General features: G+C 41.0%; 1 protein-coding gene across 2 annotated transcripts in view; it reads left to right on the top strand.

Moving 5' to 3' along the window:
* The window catches only part of PDLIM3 (PDZ and LIM domain 3), a 33981-nt gene extending 17847 nt beyond the window's left edge, over positions 1 to 16134 (top strand). Inside the window, exons 4-8 of one of the 2 annotated variants that reach the window (XM_032149044.2) lie at positions 3444 to 3511; positions 9199 to 9462; positions 11045 to 11175; positions 13078 to 13189; positions 15164 to 16134. In XM_032149044.2, the coding sequence (XP_032004935.1) occupies positions 3444 to 3511; positions 9199 to 9462; positions 11045 to 11175; positions 13078 to 13189; positions 15164 to 15353 (765 nt within the window). In that variant the 3' untranslated portion in view covers positions 15354 to 16134. Of the gene's footprint in view, positions 1 to 2888; positions 3077 to 3443; positions 3512 to 9198; positions 9463 to 11044; positions 11176 to 13077; positions 13190 to 15163 lie in introns of both variants that reach the window. The other variant, XM_032149043.2, reaches the window with a different exon arrangement.
* The last annotated feature ends 2782 nt before the right edge of the window (positions 16135 to 18916 follow it).

The following is an 18916-nucleotide window of genomic DNA, read 5'->3' as shown; positions in this document are numbered from 1 at the left end:
AAAAGCCCATAAACTAATGCTTTGCAAAGCCTAAATAAAAATGTTTGCAGCCTGTATTAGAAACACTTCCTTTTATGATCTGAATGTAAAATAGAGGTGGTTGGTTTTTTTTTAACAAATTACACATTTGTGGTCTTTGCAATATATGTATAATCAAAACCAAAAATTGCAAAGAAATTGCTTGGAGCTGATTAACTTACATGCTGCTATTTAGAAATTCTGCTAGAGATTATTAATGCACAAATATTTTCAGAGAAGTTGCCTTATTTATAGGACAACATTACCTATATTTATTTATCATCTTAAGGCTAAGAAGAAATAAGGGCAGAGGTATTTTCCATAAAGCCATTATATTATGTTAGTTTTTATTAATTCAATTCTATTTACCAAGACTTTAAGGCAGGCCTTACTTTCTTTAAAAAAAAAAAAAAAAAAGCTAAGCTCCACAAAACTTAAGTCATTCAGTACTGCCTGATTCTTTAATTAGCCCAAGAGACTTATAATCCACCAAAACTAAACTAGGCAGTTAGGCAATTAGTGTGCTGTCTTCTCTCATATCAAAAAGGCTTGAATCATGGCCATTGTCATTACTTACAATTATTTCTAGTTCTTCATGCCATAATAATGGCTAATTATACTGGTTAATCACAAAACTCAGCCAATCCAAATTCACTAATAAATCAGCTAAAACAATTAGATTGCACCATTTATAAATGTTTAGCTACACACATTTTCACAGGCTCTAGGATTAGGCATTTTTCTAAAGCTACATTTGATGGTTTGGGTCATTCTACCTAAGAGCAGCTACAATAATGTTAATCAACTTCTTGGCTGTGAGCCATTACTATGAAGGAAAAAAGTTAAGTGAACAAGATATCAGCCAACTCAATCACACTACAAAATCATAGACTAAATGGAATTCAACTCAGACCTTCTTTTTGGGTTCAGGAGGCTGTTAAAATATGCTGTCCAAGGTTGGTGAGAGAAAAGCTTTTCTTTACCCCATCACAGATTCTCAGGTCCCCTGAGATTTGGGGCAGGTGGAGTCAAAGACTCCTAGGCTAGGATTTGAAGCTGCACCCCATTGCCCTAGCATAATTTTTGCTTTTTTAAGTGAGCTTTGCCAATAGGCCTAGATAGTAGAAGAAGGAGTATACTCAGAAGAACTGAAAGAAAGCGTTTTGTAGCTGGGGTCCCTACAGGAAGTTGTTCCTATTCTCAGGCACAAGAATCTTCGATGAAAAACTCTGGTCTTACACCGAGGGAAGAGAGACACTCTCTCTTCTTTCCTCCTGCTTCTTTTTCTTCTTTTGGTTTTTGACAGTCTATTTTCTAACAGAAAAGCATAACCCACAACTTACCTGAAATGAAAAGGAGAAAACTAAATATTACAGGATCTTTTAATGTTTTAAAGACAATAATCGCTTTCCAGTATTATTTCAAATAATTATATATGTTTGTACTATTTCAAATCTGGAACACTGGTGCCACATTCACGAAAGTAAGTGAAGTTGATGTGAATGTGTAAAGGAAAATAGTGTTAGAAAGATTTATCTTACTAATTCTGCCAAATAGAAAGATTTGGGGCTGGGCGCGGTGGCTCGTGCCTATAATCCCAGCACTCTGGGAGGCCAAGGAGAGTGGATCACCTGAGGTCAGGAGTTCGAGACCAGCTGGGCCAACACGGTGAAACCCTGTCTCTACTAAAAATACAAAAATTAGCTGGGTGTGGTGGTGCACACCTGTAATCCCAGCTACTGAGGCAGGAGAATCGCCTGAACCAGGGAGGCAGAGGTTTGAGTGAGCCAAGATTGTGCCATTGCACTCCAGCCTGGGCAACAAGAGTGAAACTCTGTCTCAAAAATAAATAAATATTTTTTAAAAAGATTTGGAAAGAGAAATCAGCTGACCTGTAATTGAGCATTCTCTTCTGGTTTTCTTCTGTTGCTTAGAAGAAAAAAGTTTTAAAGGCTTTACAAAATTATAAATCTGTACAAAAACTGGAAAACATGATTCCCATATTAAAAAAATATATAGGATTTTAGATCATTCAGACATGTTTCAAACTCAGGGTCGAGGACTCTGCCGTTTGGTCCTTTCCCCAAGGAATAAAGTGAAAATCCTCCTGTGAATCACACACATTTTCTGTCTCTGAATTACTGACTTTAGTCTTTTGGGGACTAGAGTAAACATGAAGAGGTCTTCAAACACACAACATGAAATCATCACAGTGTAAAAGGGGGGGTTGTGTATGTTATTCCTGCTTTCATAAAAAGAGTCTTTCAGTTGCTTTTTCTAAAATTAAGATTATAGCTTAATCCAAGTGAAGAACTTTGTTTTTAAAGGTGTTTTTAAAAACGAGTTTTTACCTGGCTTAGTTTAAATGATTCAGTGTAGTTAATTATTCATAAATGCCCATTCTCCTTGTTTTGTTCCCTCATGTCTCAAAATGGGGGAAGGTTTATCAATATATCAATAGAAGAGAAACCATATGTAAATTCTACTTGAGAAAATGTTAAGTATATTTTTCAAGCCAAAAATCCCATTTCTGACACAAAATGTCTGTATTCAAACGAGTCATTAGAATTTCTTAAAGCTATAGATGAAGAAGTCAGGGGCAGATAAGAGGTGCAATGTTTAAATTTCTTTATAATATTTTAAATAAGGTCAGTTCCTTTTCACCTTAACATTTGGTCGGTGAATATAGCACATGTAAAGCTCTGAGAAAACCATGGAAAAGTTTATGGCTAACTCCTCCTCTAATCTTTCCTTCAGTCTCGTCGTGGGTAAAGATGCCTTTATTAACAATAGTGATGCTGTTGGTTTCGCTCACTAATGGCTTTCTTGTGCGCTGTGTGGCTCTGTGTATTTTGTCTGCCATTGTACAGGAATTCAAACCCATTGGTACCGTGCACAACAGAAGGGCCCAGCCTTTTGTTGCAGCTGCAAACATTGATGACAAAAGACAGGTAGTGAGCGCTTCCTATAACTCACCAATTGGGCTCTATTCAACTAGCAATATACAAGATGCGCTTCACGGACAGCTGCGGGGTCTCATTCCTAGCTCGCCTCAAAAGTAAGTATCCGACTCTGTTCTGGCCACAGTGTACCTAACAGTGATAGTATGGTTTCTTTTCTTTTCAAAAGTCCAGCTCTTGCTGTTTTATTTTGACTTTCCTGAAGGCCCTATCAGATTTCTCTTTTAAAGACAAGCATCTAAAACATGTTTCTAATTGTTGTGGGGTCCAATCCGCCAGTGCCTGACCGTTTAGTGGATAGATGGCTGAAAAGAAGAGATCGTCCTGGTTCCGTCATCACCTTTCTTAGTTATGACAATAGTTGGTGGTAAATAATCCTCTCTGTACAATTATCATTCATTTAATCTTATCTGAAAAAGTATTCGTCTTCCACTGAGGGGCCTTTTTAACGCTTTGTTTTTACAGGATGTGAACTACTTTGAACACAAGCACAATATTCGGCCCAAACCTTTCATAATCCCGGGCCGAAGCAGGTCATAAGCTCTGAGATTGTGAAGTTTGCAGTGCATGCTTCGTAAATAAGTTCTTACTAATCATCAAGAAAAGTAACTTGTAGATGTTTGGAGTGGCTTTTCTCATTGCGAAGCTTATTTCAAAAGCAAAAAGAAACAAACTCACTTGGCAGAGAACAGAAGCCAAATAACTTTCATTTCCAAGAGTAAATATTGACAAGATGACAGAGCTGTGAAATTGTATGCAATCACCACATGTATTTATAGCGAACACCCCTGAGGCTCTGGGGATCCCATCCAGAACACTGTGACCTTTGAGTCGGGCAGTCAGTATGTCTATCCCAGGTCAGGAAAGCCCCGCCAGCAGAAGCAAGCATGGAAACCAGCCCCAGTTAGGAGCAAGGAATCAGATGAACAAGCCAGAATGATAAGGAGCAAGCTCTTCCTTCTCGTCTCTCAGTAGAGAAACTGCTCATCTTCAGATCATCCTTTTCAAATATCTTCTCTAGAAATTGAACTCCAACCTAAGGGGAAGGAAAATAATGCCCTGTATTGCCAAATCAGGAAACAGTGACTTCAGGAAACCTCAGTTCCATCCTTCTGACCTCAGCTAAGCCAGGCAGCCCACAGGAAGGAAGCTGGTGGTTAGACCGGATTGATTCCGACAGGAACATTGAATATGATTTACCACAGCTCTTGCAAACTGGTGGCCCATAGGTGGATTTATTTCACGGCATGTTTTATTTAACTCTTTTGTTTTTTTAAAAAAAAGAATTTAAGTGCCTTTAGACAGAACATTTAAACTCACCATCTTGTGAAAATATGCACATCACTCTTAAGTGTGTGAGACGTGGCCCATTTTCACACCTGTGTGACCTCCTGGCCCCTCTAGACACCCGAGCTTATGACTCCTGTCATAAGCTGTGGATAGTGGGTCATCCCTTATGTATGGTTTCCATGTCCAGACCTTTCAGTAAGCTACAGGCAGAGCCAGGTGAGTGTCTCAAAATGTGCCAGACAATTCTTGTGGTATCAGATCCAGAAAGGAGCCCTGGGCCGGAGGAGCAGGAGAAAGGCGTTAAGAAGGCAACATGAGCAAACACATCTTCCCCCACTAGAACGTGAGCTCAGTGTCTGCAGGGGCCTGGTCTGACTGGCTCAACATTATACCCCCAGCACCTAGAAAGGAGGCAGAATAAATGCTCGATAAGCGACCATCTACAAACAGACCAAATAAACGCCCAATAAATGCTCACTGGATAAAGGAATCAAATCCTGAGGGTGCACAGCACTTCCCAAGCGAGTGGCAAGAAGAGTCCAGAGCCGCCTCGCTCCCGATGCTGGCAGCTCTGTGTCCTCTCCTGCTTCTCTCTGTGTGTTCCCTTGTTCCTACTCTGTTCTCATCGGCATCTTTTCCGTTTCTCCACTTTCAACAGCTTCCCCACCCCAACCCAACCCCAATAACAAAACACTGGATTTAAAGTTAAAAGGATGTGATATTTTACTGTTGAATACATACAACTTCCCAAAGAAGCATAGTAAAATTAATCACTTGCATTCTTTTCAGGTTAGTGTGACTGAGTCCACTCACACAAGCTCTGGGGCTTCAGAAGGCTTGAATAAAGTGATACGTTAGAGTAACACATATCCTGCCTTTACTAAAAACCTGTAACATTTAATTTTATAAAAGTCAGGAAAGTCAGAGAATCCTAGGTATATAATTGCCTTTTAAAAAAATTTTCATTTTAACTTTAACATAGGGATAATGACAAGCCACTCATAATGTTGTTATTTGAAGATAACACCTTTTAATATAGCTGAATTTGGAAGAGAGAAGGAGAGAAACAGAAATGAGAGGGTTTGCTTAAAAAACAGATGCCAGTGCACAAATCTTAAAGAATTATAAGGCCTGGTGCGGTGGCTCACGCCTGTAATCCCAGCACTTTGGGAGACAGAGGTGGGTGAATCACAAGGTCAGGAGTCTGAGACCACCCTGGCCAACATGGTGTAACCCCATGTCTACTAAAAATACAAAAAATTAGCTGGGCATGGTGGCGGGTGCCTGTAATCCCAGCTACTCGGGAGGCTGAGGCAGGAGAATCACTTGAGCCTGGGAGGCGGAGGTTGTAGTGAGCTGAGATCACGCCACTGCAACAAGTGTGAGACTCCATTTCAAAAAAAAAAAAAATTATAAGAGTGCCCCCAACGTCCTTCTTCTCTTCCTGTCCCTCCTTACTATTTGCTGTAACTTCTGAATTTTTTGTTCCCACCAAAATATTCTTCATCAAGGTGGAATTGTGAGTGGCTGCATACCAACCTACAGCTATATTTGTTTTTAACTTTTAAAACAAATGTAGTTTTTTTCAGGTGCATACTACTTGTACATGTTTATGGGGTACGTGTACTGTTTTGATAGATGCATACAATGTATAATGATCAAATCAGGATAATTGGGGTATCCATCACCTCGAGCAGTCACTTTCTTTGTGCTTGGGAACATTCCACATCCACTCCTCTAGTTATTTTGAAATATACAAATAATTCTTGTTAACTATAGTCACCCTATAACTACACTGTTAATGAACTTCTTTAATCAAAAGTAAGTTGGACATGCTAGTGCTGGGTGTGGTGGCTCACACTTGTAGTCCCAGAACTTTGGGAGGCCCAGGTGAGCAGATCACCTGAGGTCAGGAGTTTGAGACCAGCCTGGCCAATGTGATGAACCCCATCTCTACTAAAAATAGAAAAATTAGCTGGGCATGGTGGTGCACGCCTGTAATCCCAGCTACTCAGGAGACCGAGGCATGAGAATCACTTGAAGCCGGAGGCAGAGGTTGCGGTTGAGCCAAGATTGCGCCACTGCGCTCCAGCTGGGTAAGAGTGAGACTCTGTCTCAAAAAAAAAAAAAAAGTAAGTTGGACATGCTAAATTGTTAACAGCATAATTTCGCTGGGGTTTTACCGTTAGCTATAGTTCTTTTGATTATTTCATCATAACAAGCCTTCTAAAAGACTGGTGTTTTCATATGCAAATATGTAAAATTTTTAAGGCTAAAGCTACAATTAAATACATATGTAAGGTATTTTAGATCCAAATGATAAAATACAATCCTATGAGTGGTTTTTGGACAAGTTGCTTCCAGAAGTATGCCCCAAAATGTGTGTACACACCCCAGAGAAATTAGCAATCTGTCAAATGACATATGTGGGCATGAAGTAGTTGAGTGTGTTGTCAACCTCACAAGTGGCCTTGCCAAGTCACTAGGTCAACCTCAGAAAATCTCATTAGCAGCTACCTTTCCTGGTCATCAGGAACAGGTCGTGGTGACCCATGATGCTATCCCCAGTGATACCCACAGCGACTGGAATCCATGAAAACTTGTTTACTTAAAGGATCAGTTTAAAAGATCTTTTTAAATTGGCCCAGAAATTTCTAAAAGTTCATCCTTATTGCTTAGGGTTCATTTCTCATGTATTTAATAGACATGGGCCTGACTGATAAAGGAACTGGGAATGCATGTTTAACTAAAATTACATAGTGCACAAATATGCATATACTGTTGACCCTGAGAACACGGGTTTGAACTGTGCAAGTTCACTTATATGGGGATTTTTTTCCAATAAATATGTTGGAAAAAGTTTTGGAGATTTGCAACAATTTGAAAAAAGTCACTAACGGTAGCCTTGAAATATCAAAAAAAATTAAGAAAAAGATATGCCATGGATGTATAAAATACACATAGATAGTAGTCTATTTGTGTGTTAATAGACTTTATCTGTAAAACTTCCATTCAACAGTAGGCTATTGGTAGTTAAGTTTTGGAGGAGTCAAAAGTTATACATGGCTTTTATAGCAGAAAAATATTACTAATAGCCGCTACAAAACATGGCATAACTAAAAGTTCTAAATTGATCATAGTTTATCTACCCAGTACGGGCACTATGTCTGGCACACAGTAGGGTGAAAGTAGTTATAAATGCTTGTTGAATAGGTTCTTAACTGGGAGGCCGAAGTCTCCCAGGATTTAACTCTGTGTTTCAAATCCCTAAACTGATTTCATAAGCTTCAGTACATTCAGGTTAAATCCATGTGATCCTGACTAAACTGTGCTACAACTGAAAATGTACTCATATTCTTTTACCAGCTGAAGTCCATTTCAAGAGTCACCATAGACCCTACAAAAAGGGTGAATAGGCCACTTGACATTTTGGTATGTGATCTAAACAATGTACAGATTAGGTTTTCGACAGGTTCTCAAAAGGCAGGCAGTGAAGGAGCAAGCTCGTATTCCCCTGTCTGGTTTAGGTTATGTAGGTAGGTAAACTGGATAACACAGACAAAAAAAAACTTAAACCCATTTAGTGACATGAGTTCTCCAGACTAATCAGGCTGCAACATTGCTGGAGCAGAAAAAGTTACTGCCCCATATCCTTCTGGTTTCTTATCTTTATATGGGCTGAAGTTAGCATTAATACCTCTAGAGAGTAAATGCAGACATGGGGCTACACTTGAGACCAGAGACAGTCTTGACTTAGAGGTAAACACACCATATACATCCATTCTCTGTCTTGAGCTTATGGCAACACTAACTGGAAAGTAGGATAAATGTTTACATTAATACTAATATTTCTTTTTGCTTTGTCTTAAATGACTATGCTTTTCTTACAAAAATCTCTTGGTATCTCTCATGCATGTGGAAAAATGGACTTTTTAGTCACTAGCATGTCAGTTGTCAACTGACCCCTATCCAGTTTCCAAACAGAATGTGAAATCTCCCTAGTTCTTCGATTTGCATGACTGGCCTTTGATGTTTTAATTAGTCCCTGAAATGTATCTTTAGAAGGAAAAGGGAAATATGCCTGGGAATAGATGTGTGCTTCTGAAACTGTGCATAAAATAGCTATGTAAGAAATATAAGCATCGAAAGAGTGAAACACTACCTTATTTCTCCTCTAATCATTAATTTCAAGGTGATAAGCATTTATTGGTTTTTTCTAGGGCTTGTATTAAACCACTGAACAATTGTCTTAAAGTGTACTCCTCACAGAATTAAAGAGTAAAAATAGAAAATGTTAAAATAGTAACAAAATATTTACAAGATAGCCTTAAAACATCTGTACCATAAAACCTACAAGTTACCAATTACTATTCAATTAAAGTTCAACTCTATTACTGAAATATACTTCTGATTTTGAAATGTTGAGCCCAAATATGTGATTGCATCTTCATGCTGCATATTCGGTGTTCATTAAAACTTTAATTTTAAATGTTGCACTTCAGAAAGGTAAAAGGATGTCCAGCCAATGTAATTTTCCTTCATCATTTGTCTGTGATATTGACCAGTTTTAAAGTCTTTGGCCTATTTTTAAAAAGCAAGGATAGATGCATCTTTTCTACTTACTTCATATACAAATTTTTCTACATGTAACCCGCAACTTACACATTGCCTAGTAGAACTGAGCCAAAAAATGCAGTATCACCTGTACCTTTTAATTTTATTAAACTTTTTTCAATCACGAATTTTTCAACATCTTCCCTTTTTAAATAAATTCTAGTGACAAATCAAGATTTGGTTTTATTTTGATGTAATTCACCTCTCACTTTTGTCTTCAATTCCTTTTAACCTCTCTGTACGTGTTCTCTGTGTTCTTCTGTCTGGACTGTCTGGCTCCCTGTGCCATCTCTGTGTAACGTGGTCATTAACACAGTGGATGCAGTACTCCCTCCGGGATTGACTGTGGCAGTGGACGCAGCACTCCTTCTTCTGTCAGTACCGTTAGTACCATTTGCCCAGGTGACTTGAAAGTTGCGGCTAAGCTGGCCCCTAACATTCCTTTGGAAATGGAACTTCCTGGTGTGAAGATTGTACATGCTCAGTTTAATACACCTATGCAGTTGTACTCAGATGACAATATTATGGAAACACTCCAGGGTCAGGTTTCAACAGCCCTAGGGGAAACACCTTTGATGAGGTAATATGAGTCTCTTTGAACCATGGGCATATTAACTAAACACGTGGGCAATGTCAACTTTACTGGTGTCTTTTAACATTGTCTTAATGGAAAGAAAGCTATGTGAAAAGCTTTTTTAAAATACTAAGGATTTACTGCAAATATCTGGGCTTGATGATAAAGGTGATTTGAGGAATTATCTGTAGAGCTTTATGTGTCAGATAGCAATAAAATGAAATCATGTAAGGACCAAATGTATATGTCTCTCGAAAGCTACAATGCACTTTACAAATGTCTGGTGTAATACTTCTCAAAGTTATTTATAATCTAGTATACCCTATGTCTGTCCTTTGGGGATCAAAAATTAGGAAGGAGGTGGGAGGTTTAGAGGAATTTTATGAGATGATTCTTCTCTGTTCTGATAGCAGCTTGTGGAGAGGTCATTATTTACCCATTTACAATGTTTATTGTGCATAAAGGTTTTTAGGTGAATACCCTCAGGCTGTTAATGTAGATATTTAATTTTTGCTGGTCTCTTTTTGACTAATTTCTTCTTTGTTATAACTATTTGTTCACAGTGCTTTTGCCATAAAGATTTTGATTAAAAAGATTTATTATAGGATAAAATCTTATTCTTTCACTATTACAGAATCACTATTTATAAATTAAATTATTACAATGCTTAAGAGTGTTAAATAGTGATATCCCAAAGCTATCTCTTCGGGTGAACACATTGAACTAATAGTAGTGTAAGATATCTCAAAGCCATTTGCAAATATGACATAGGGAATAAAAATATTACAGATAGTATGTTTTCTAGATAATGCAATAAAATGATATAAAATAATAAAGTATTTAGTGCTTAACATATAGTATTATGAAATTCTTTATTGTCCATTATGAATATATTTGTAGAAAGCATGTTAAAGCTGCTGTCATTATGGTAAATGAATTTTAATGTGGCTATTTTTGAAAGACAGTGCAGTCAATTATAGCAGATATAAAAATGTAAGTTTCTACATTACAGGCTTTCAAACCCTGAGAGGTTAAATTTCTAGAATTTACAAGTAAAATGATACCCTTGTTATTTCCAGGGGTTAACAAATTAGCCTTAAAACTAAAAGCATATTAAACCATATACTTTTTGTTTAATATCAAAAGTGAATGTGAATTTTACTGACAATTTGATGACTGAGAATAATCTGAGTGCTCACTGCTGCACTTTCTGTCATGTGTATATTGCCTTTTCTCTGGGAAAAGTTAATTTTGTTCACATCTATCATTATGTATCCATCAGACTCAAGTCTTGTTTTTCTTAATTACTATTTCCTGACAATTATCTTTTAGTTTCCTTCCAAAGTATTTTGCCAAGTGGAGGAGTGTGGGTGCGACTCCCCGATTTCTTGTTCAATGACATTTCCAAGGCAGCCATGTGAATTCACATTATGCTTTTAACTATACTAGAGATTCACTTGAAAATACTAGACCTCTGTTCAGGAGTGGCTGTGCACAGAGTAATGGCTGAGTATTGATGTCTGTGGCCTCTCGCACGTCTGGTGCCTCCCAGCGCCTGACGATGCTCCCCGCCATGCCTGTGTTTCAGCGAGCCCATGGCCTCGGTGCCCCCCGAGTCGGATGTGTACCGGATGCTCCACGACAATCAGAATGAGCCCACACAGCCTCGCCAGTCGGGCTCCTTCCGAGTGCTCCAGGGAATGGTGGACGATGGCTCTGGTGAGCAGCCGCTGACACCTGCTGAAACGTATTGATAGAGGCCACCGCATCAGGCGGGATGGGGAGGACAGCAAACATACTGGGAACAAAAGTTTAAAACTTGGTTTTCATTGGGAGCCAGATGAATTTTTGCTCAGAAGGATAGGATATGGCTGATGCCTCATTTTAAAAAGGAGATTCCAGGACGTGTCCAAGTAGCCACCAAGTGAAGTCACAAAAAGACACCAAAGACAAATTGCATTAATGGTAGTCAAGGGCTAGCTCGGCTTACAGATCATGAGATAGCATTTTAAATGAATGTTGTCAAACTTCTCAGCCTCCCCCCCACACTCTGGAGTATCACCATCATCAAAAATTAACAATGCTCTAAAAACCCTTACTGTGCTTCCATGTTCTGTGCGAAGTATTTTGCATATAGTATCATGTAATCCTCACAGGAACTTGGAGAGGTGAGCCTATTATTTGCCCTACTTAGCAAATGAGAGGCTGAGGGATGGGCAGGTGGCCTTGTGAAAGGCCACACAGCCAGTGAACCACAGACCTGGGTCTCCAGCCCACTCCTGTCATCTTCAGGGCTCCTGCCCTGACCTATGCTTCTCCATGCCCAAAAGATATAGACTGTCCTTTAAAAGCCACACAAAAATGCAAAATGTCCCATTAGGATGGCTACTGTGGAAAACATGGAGAATAACAAGTATTGGTGAGGGTATGGAGAAATGGGAACCCTGTGTGTTACTGATGGGAAGGTAACATGGAGCAACCCTGGGAGAGGATGGCAGCCCCTCAAAAAGTTAAACACAGAATTACCATGTGACCCAGCAACCCCACTCCTACGAATATACCCCAAAACACTTGAAAGCAGGGACTCAAACAGATTTTTTTTTTTTTTGAGATGGAGTCTTGCTCTGTTGCCCAGGCTAGAGTGAGTGGCACGATCTTGGCTCACTGCAACCTCTGCCTCCCAGGTTCAAGCAATTCTCCTGCCTCAGCCTCCCGAGTAGCTGGGATTACAGGCACCCGCCACCGCGCCTGGCTAATTTTTGTATTTTTAGTAGAGACGGGGTTTTATCTCTTGGCCAGGCTGGTCTCAAACTCCTAACCTCGTGATCCACCCGCCTCCGCCTCCCAGAGTGCTGGGATTACAGGCGTGAGCCACCGCGCCCAGCCTGTATGCCAGCATTTATCTTATTCACAATTGCCCAAAGAGGGAAAACACCCAATGTCCATTGACTGATGAATGGATAAGCAAAATGTAGTATACACATACAATGAAATATTATTCAGTCTTCAAAGGAATTGAATTCTGACACACAGTGCACCATGAAAGAACTTTGAAAACATTATGTGAAGTGAAAGAAGCCAGACATAAAGAGGCAAATGTTGTATGATTCCATTTATTCGAGAGATCAGAACAGGCAAATCCAAGAGACAGAACGTAGAACAGAAGTTACCAGGGGCTCTGAGCAGGAGCGCGGGGCGTTACTGTTTCTTGGGTACAGAGTTGCTGTGAGGTGAACAAATAGTTCTGGAGGTGGATATTGACAGTGCTCGCACAACATTTTGAATGTACCTAATCTCACTGAATTGCACCCCTAAACATGGTGAAAATGGTAAATTTTATGTATATTCTGCCACAGTAAAAAATAATAATGCCCTCTGCTCCTTTGAGCGTTTTTGTAACAGTTTCCTCCAACCACAACAACAAAATAGATGTTTTCACTGATTCCATTCTGTAATGCCCTATTTCAGAACAGCGTCCCTTATGATTGCATCAGTCCTGCTCCTTTCGGAATGAGGGTGCAGATGCAACTTAAGGTTAAAGTGCACACTTTAAAATAGAAGCCAAGCACAAGCTGCAGCCAGCTGTTCCCTAGCCATAAATGGAAACGCTTTGTTTTTCAGATGACCGTCCGGCTGGAACGCGGAGTGTGAGAGCTCCGGTGACGAAAGTCCATGGTGGTTCAGGCGGGGCACAGAGGATGCCGCTCTGTGACAAATGTGGGAGTGGCATAGTGTAAGTTTCATTTTTAACCCTGGAATTTATGATACAGCTTGGCGACAGTTCATTTCTTCCACTTTAAGACTATAGACTAAAGGCGTCTATGAAAACCAAATTTCTATTCATCAACTTGAAACGTAAGGTCCCCAACATTTAGCACATTGTGACTGTCACTCCTTAGATATACCTCCAAATTGTCACATCATATGAATCAGCAATTTTGACTTATAATTTCAGAGAGAGTCTCATGAAAAAAAAGTGCCCCAAATGTATGTTGAAAAGTCACGTCTAAGAATCATGACTTCACTTTAAACTCCCCCACCCCGTTAATGTATAGTCTTTAGTAAATGCATACATGAACTATGTATACATTTAGTATACATAGTATCCTCCTCTGTATAAACACAGGGAAACAAATACAGGCAACATGAGGATGTTACTTAAAATACATTATCCTTACCCAGTGTAAGTTACACAAATGTTGAAACAAAATATTGAAAAACTGTCAGCTTCCATTACAAGGGAACTTTTATTTATTTAGAGACAGAGCCTTGCTCTGTCACCCAGACTGGAATGCAGTGGTGCAATCTTGGCTCACTGCAACCTCTGCCTCCCAGGTTCAAGCGATTCTCCTGCCTCAGCCTCCCCAGTAGCTGGGATTACAGGGACCTACCACCACACCTGGCTAATTTTTGTATTTTTGGTAGAGAGGGGGTTTCACCATGTTGGCCAGGCTGGTCTCAAACTCCTGACCTCAGGTGATTCACCCGCCTCGGCCTCCCAAAGTGCTGGGATTACAGGTGTGAGCCACAGTGCCCGGCAGGGACCTTATGTTTAAATAGCCACACTTGCTAGTTCAGGATCAAGTCAACCAAGATAATTCTAACATCTCCACGGCATTCGTGCCGTGTGGCCATGTCCCCATTCCCTTATTCCATTCCCCTGCCATGAACTCACACACTGATGTGTCCTCTGTCGGGTTAGCCAGGATATATCCCAAGAGCGCAGTGGGGGATAAGTCTGGTTAGGGCAAAAGGAGGAACGTGAGACCAAAAGGTCAAAGCAGGGCAGGGAGCTCGGAGCAGAGAGGCCCTCAGTAAAATACAACAGTGCCTGACGTTACCAGAAGCAATCATTGTGCCTAAGTTGGAATAAACTGTTCACAGTAGAAGCCAGTCCACCCACCCCAAAGGAATTCCATCTCTGCTCTTTTATCTGTTTGTTTGTTTTTTTGTTTTGTTTTGTTTTGAGACAGTCTGGCTCTGTCGCCCAGGCTGGAGTGCAGTGGCACAATCTCGGCTCACTGCAACCTCCGCCTCCCGGGTTCACACCATTCTCCTGCCTCAGCCTCCTGAGTAGCTGGGACTACAGGCACCCGCCACCACGCCCGGCTAATTTTTTTGTATTTTTTTAGTAGAGATGGGGTTTCACCATGTTAGCCAGGATGGACTCGATCTCCTGACCTTGTGATCCGCCTGCCTTGGCCTCCCAAAGTGCTGGGATTACAGGCATGAGCCACCGCGCCCGGCCGTCTTTGATCTGTTTTCTCTTGCTCCATTGAATAGAGGCTGGACCACCAGACGGAAAGCAATCAGAGAGACTCTCCATTGGGGAGACAACCACCCGCATCAAAAGCAGAATCTTTTGCAGAGGGGTTGGTCTTGTCCCCATCATGTCTCCCGCTTCAAAGAAACGATGGGGAAAGATCATGAAGTAGGATCCTACAAATTTTCTATAAAGTACTTGTTTGAAAATCTGAAAAATAGTCACACGTCAACATCAGAGAGAAACATGGGATGGTTTATTGTGGATATCCTAGATCTCCATGACAATTACATACAGCTTCACGGCTGTGCCTGCTTTCACAGCTGGAGGCCATTCTTTCCTGACTGAAATACAGAACACCTGCCTTCCCTGTTGGGTTCTCTCCTTTGTCTCATATTTTTGCTCTGTGGTTTCTTAACTTGAGCTCGTTTTCTTCCCCAACAGCGGTGCTGTGGTGAAGGCACGGGATAAGTACCGGCACCCTGAGTGCTTCGTGTGTGCTGACTGCAACCTCAACCTCAAGCAAAAGGGCTACTTCTTCATAGAAGGCGAGCTGTACTGCGAAACCCACGCAAGAGCCCGCACGAAGCCCCCAGAGGGCTATGACACGGTCACTCTGTATCCCAAAGCTTAAGTCTCTGCAGGCGCGGCACGCACGCACGCACCCACGCGCACTTACACAAGAAGACATTCACGGCCTTGGGAAGAAGGATTGTGCAGATTGTCAACTCCAAATCTAAAGTCAAGCCTTTAGACCTTTATCCTATTGTTTATTGAGGAAAAAGAATGGGAGGCAAATGCCTGCTATGTGAAAAAACATACACTTAGCTATGTTTTGCAACTCTTTTTGTCTTTGGGGCTAGCAATAATGGTATTTAAAGCAATAATTTTTTGTATGTCATACTCCGCAATTTACATGTATATTACAGCCATCAAACACATAAACATCAAGATATTTGAAGGAGTCTAATTGTCTTTCCTTGAGAAGTTGATTTTGCAATTGTGGTAAATACCAAATAACAATCTTGTATTCTAACATAATCTGCAGTTGTCTGTATCTGTTTTAACTATTACAGTGCATGTTAGGGAGAAATTCCCTGAATTTCTTTAGTTTTGTATTCAAACAATTATGCCACTGGATGCAACAAACATAATAAATACATAAAAGATTTAAAAAATACCGAATGAAGTGGCATTCATTGAATTCAAATAAAATCAACATTTCAATGAGAGAACCCAGTAGTATCTGAACATGTACACTAACAAATATTTTAAGATAAATGTGGCTTCTTCAGGTTTTATAACTCATTACTCTTTCTTATGAGCACAGAATTTTTGGTGATAGGAGAAGCGTTGAAATTTGCTACTTAAAGGTTGTTCAGTTTCTTTCAAATTAAAAGTTTCACTTGCTTGAACAGTCTCTTTCAATTTAAATATCTCTTTCAGATCAATATTCAGTCGAATTGAATGTTCAAAGTCCATCACTGCTGTTTCTTAGGCTCAATGGTTCACCACCTCCTCCTCTTCCCAACATGGCATCTCCAGGAAGAAACAATTTAGAGGACTTCCTAAGGAAGGCAGGGGGTGCTGGTCTCCTGGGGTCCTGCTTGTATCCACTGTTGAAATCCTTGGTTTCACTTGTGATCTGCGGTCTGTTTTCTTGACATAGTTAGGGCCAGGCAATAATCCCACCTCCACTAACACCTCCAAAACTCTCAGCTCTGCTTTCCTGGAGTCATGGATCCTCTGTGTGAGACATGCACTCTGCTCGGCCCTGGCGCAGGCAGCCTACCTTGCAGGCTCTGCATGGCGTTACCTTGCCTCTCACCCACTGCCATCGTCCCATGGCAATGTCCCTGACTTGCATCTCTCACCTACTTTCCATGTCCCCCACTGGGGACATACAGGAACTTCTGAAACTGTCCCCTCAGGTTCAAACCATGAGGAACCAGCAGGGTGGGGACCCTCAGACCCTTTGTCTCACCACCTTGTGTCACATGGTCATCTCTACTCCCCCCCCCCTCCCCTCCACCCCTGCAGCTGCTGCCTTCTGGCCTGGAACAAGTGTTCTCCTCCCATAAGGTCCCAAATGGGACACAAGTTTTATTGCTCTGGGATTCTCCCAAACTTAACTGACTCTGACCCTGACCTGTTCAGGATTTTGAGAGGAGCCAAAACACGTGCCCGGCCCCTGTAGGCATTTGACATTGCAACTCCTGTGCCAACACATGCATTCACTAACAAAGCTATTAAAAAAATAAAACAGACTTTTGAGATCAAAGAAATGAATGTATCCAAAATACATGTTTGTTCAACAGTCATTTTCAAACATTTTGTTCAGGGAAGGATATAAGCTTAAAAGTTTAGAAAGCAAATGAATGGTAACTGACTTCGAAAACCTGAGAAAGTTAAAACTCAAAGTAGCAATGGAGAAAACCATAAACCCACCCGGTTTACTCTCCAGAATCTTAAAAAGGCATGGCAATGGGCAGCACCTGGCATTTCTGGACCTGAGGATGAAGGTGCGACTACCATAAGGAAAGCTGAGTAGAAGCTGTTTCAGAAGCACTTAATCCCTAGAGCAGGGGTCCCCAGCCCCTGCTGTGGCCTGATACCGGTCTGTGGCCTTTTAGCAACCAGGCCACACAGCAGGAGGTGAGCAGCCGGTGGCTGGCGAGCAAAGCTTCATCTGTATTTACAGCCACTCTCCACTGCTCGCATTACCACCTGAGCTCCACCTCCTGTCGGATCAGAGGCAGCACTAGATTCTCAGAGGAGCGTGAACCCCATCGGGAGCTGCACACGCGAGGGATCTAAACTGTGCACTCCTTATGAGAATCGAATGCCTGATGATCTATCACTGTCTCCATCACCCCTAGATGGGACCATCTAGTTGCAGGAAAACAAGCACAAGGCTCCCACTGATTGTACATTATGGTGACTTATATAATTATTTCATTATATATTACAATGTAATCATAATAGAAATAAAATGTACAATAAACGTAATGCACTTGAATCATCCCCAAACCATCCCCCACTGCCCCCATCTGTGGAAAATTCTCTTCCATGAAACTGGTCCCTCCTACCAAAAAGGTTGGGGACCTCTGCCCGACAGGCTCCCCCTGCTAGGTACTATCTGGAAAAGGTAAAACAGAGCATCTCCCAATTGGAAGACGGAAGCACAGTTGATGGTACGTGTACCGTACTGCAAAGAGGGTAAATTAACAATGAAAGATTCAGCCAGGCACAGTGGCTCATGCCTGTAATCCCAGCACTTTGGGAGGCCAAGGTGGGTGGATCATGAGGTCAGGAGTTCAAGACTAGCCTGGCCAAGACGGTGAGGCCCCGTCTCTACTAAAAATACAAAAAAATTAGCCAGGCCTGGTGGCGGGCACCTGTAATCCCAGCTACTCAGGAGGCTGAGGCAGAGAATTGCTTGAACCCGGGAGGTGGAGGTTGCAGTGAGCCGAGATCGCGCCACTGTGCTCCAGACTGGGCGACAGAGCGAGACTCCGTCTCAAAAAAAATAATAAAAAATAAAAAAAATTCATAAAATTAGATATTAACATTAGCTTTTTAAATACCTGAAAACTTTGTCTAAGTATGCAGAGAATGTCCAAGAAATGTCACTATGTCATAATTTATGAAAACCCAAAGCACAATTCCATTATCCAAATTATTCAAAAAATAATACAATATCGAAAATCTAGTTGCTACTACATCATTAAGTATCGCAATTGCATAAATAGATTTTAAATTAAGATTATCTTAAATACCAAATGTTTACTTTAGGATGAAAATTATTCCATTCATGTATTTCTTTGATTATTCATCTTGTGAAATAGTATACACAGGTTATCCATTTCTGCACCAAGAGCAAAATTATGTTGTAAGTTCGAGAACTACCTCTCAGGAGGCCAAATTCCTATTCCACCTCATTCTCTGAGGTATATGAGCTGAAAAGCACAAGGGTGTGTGACCAGCGGGTACACGCACCAAGGTGGGCACATATCTGTGGTCCATTCAAGCACTGAGGATATGTAACAGTGTCACATGTAGGAGCCTGCACTGTGTGCAATTATTCTCCAGGTACCACTTCCTTCCGTGTTGCTCAGCCCACCTCTTCTTACATCTGGGGCCCCAGTGACTGCTCTCTGAGTTCCCCAAGCTCCCAGCCATCCCCCTTCTAGAGCA

This window comes from Hylobates moloch, unplaced genomic scaffold (assembly GCF_009828535.3).
Source record: "Hylobates moloch isolate HMO894 unplaced genomic scaffold, HMol_V3 SCAFFOLD_3, whole genome shotgun sequence".
NCBI lineage: Eukaryota > Metazoa > Chordata > Mammalia > Primates > Hylobatidae > Hylobates > Hylobates moloch.
Note: the sequence above shows the minus strand (reverse complement) of the source record. Positions and strands in the feature narration are given on the sequence as shown.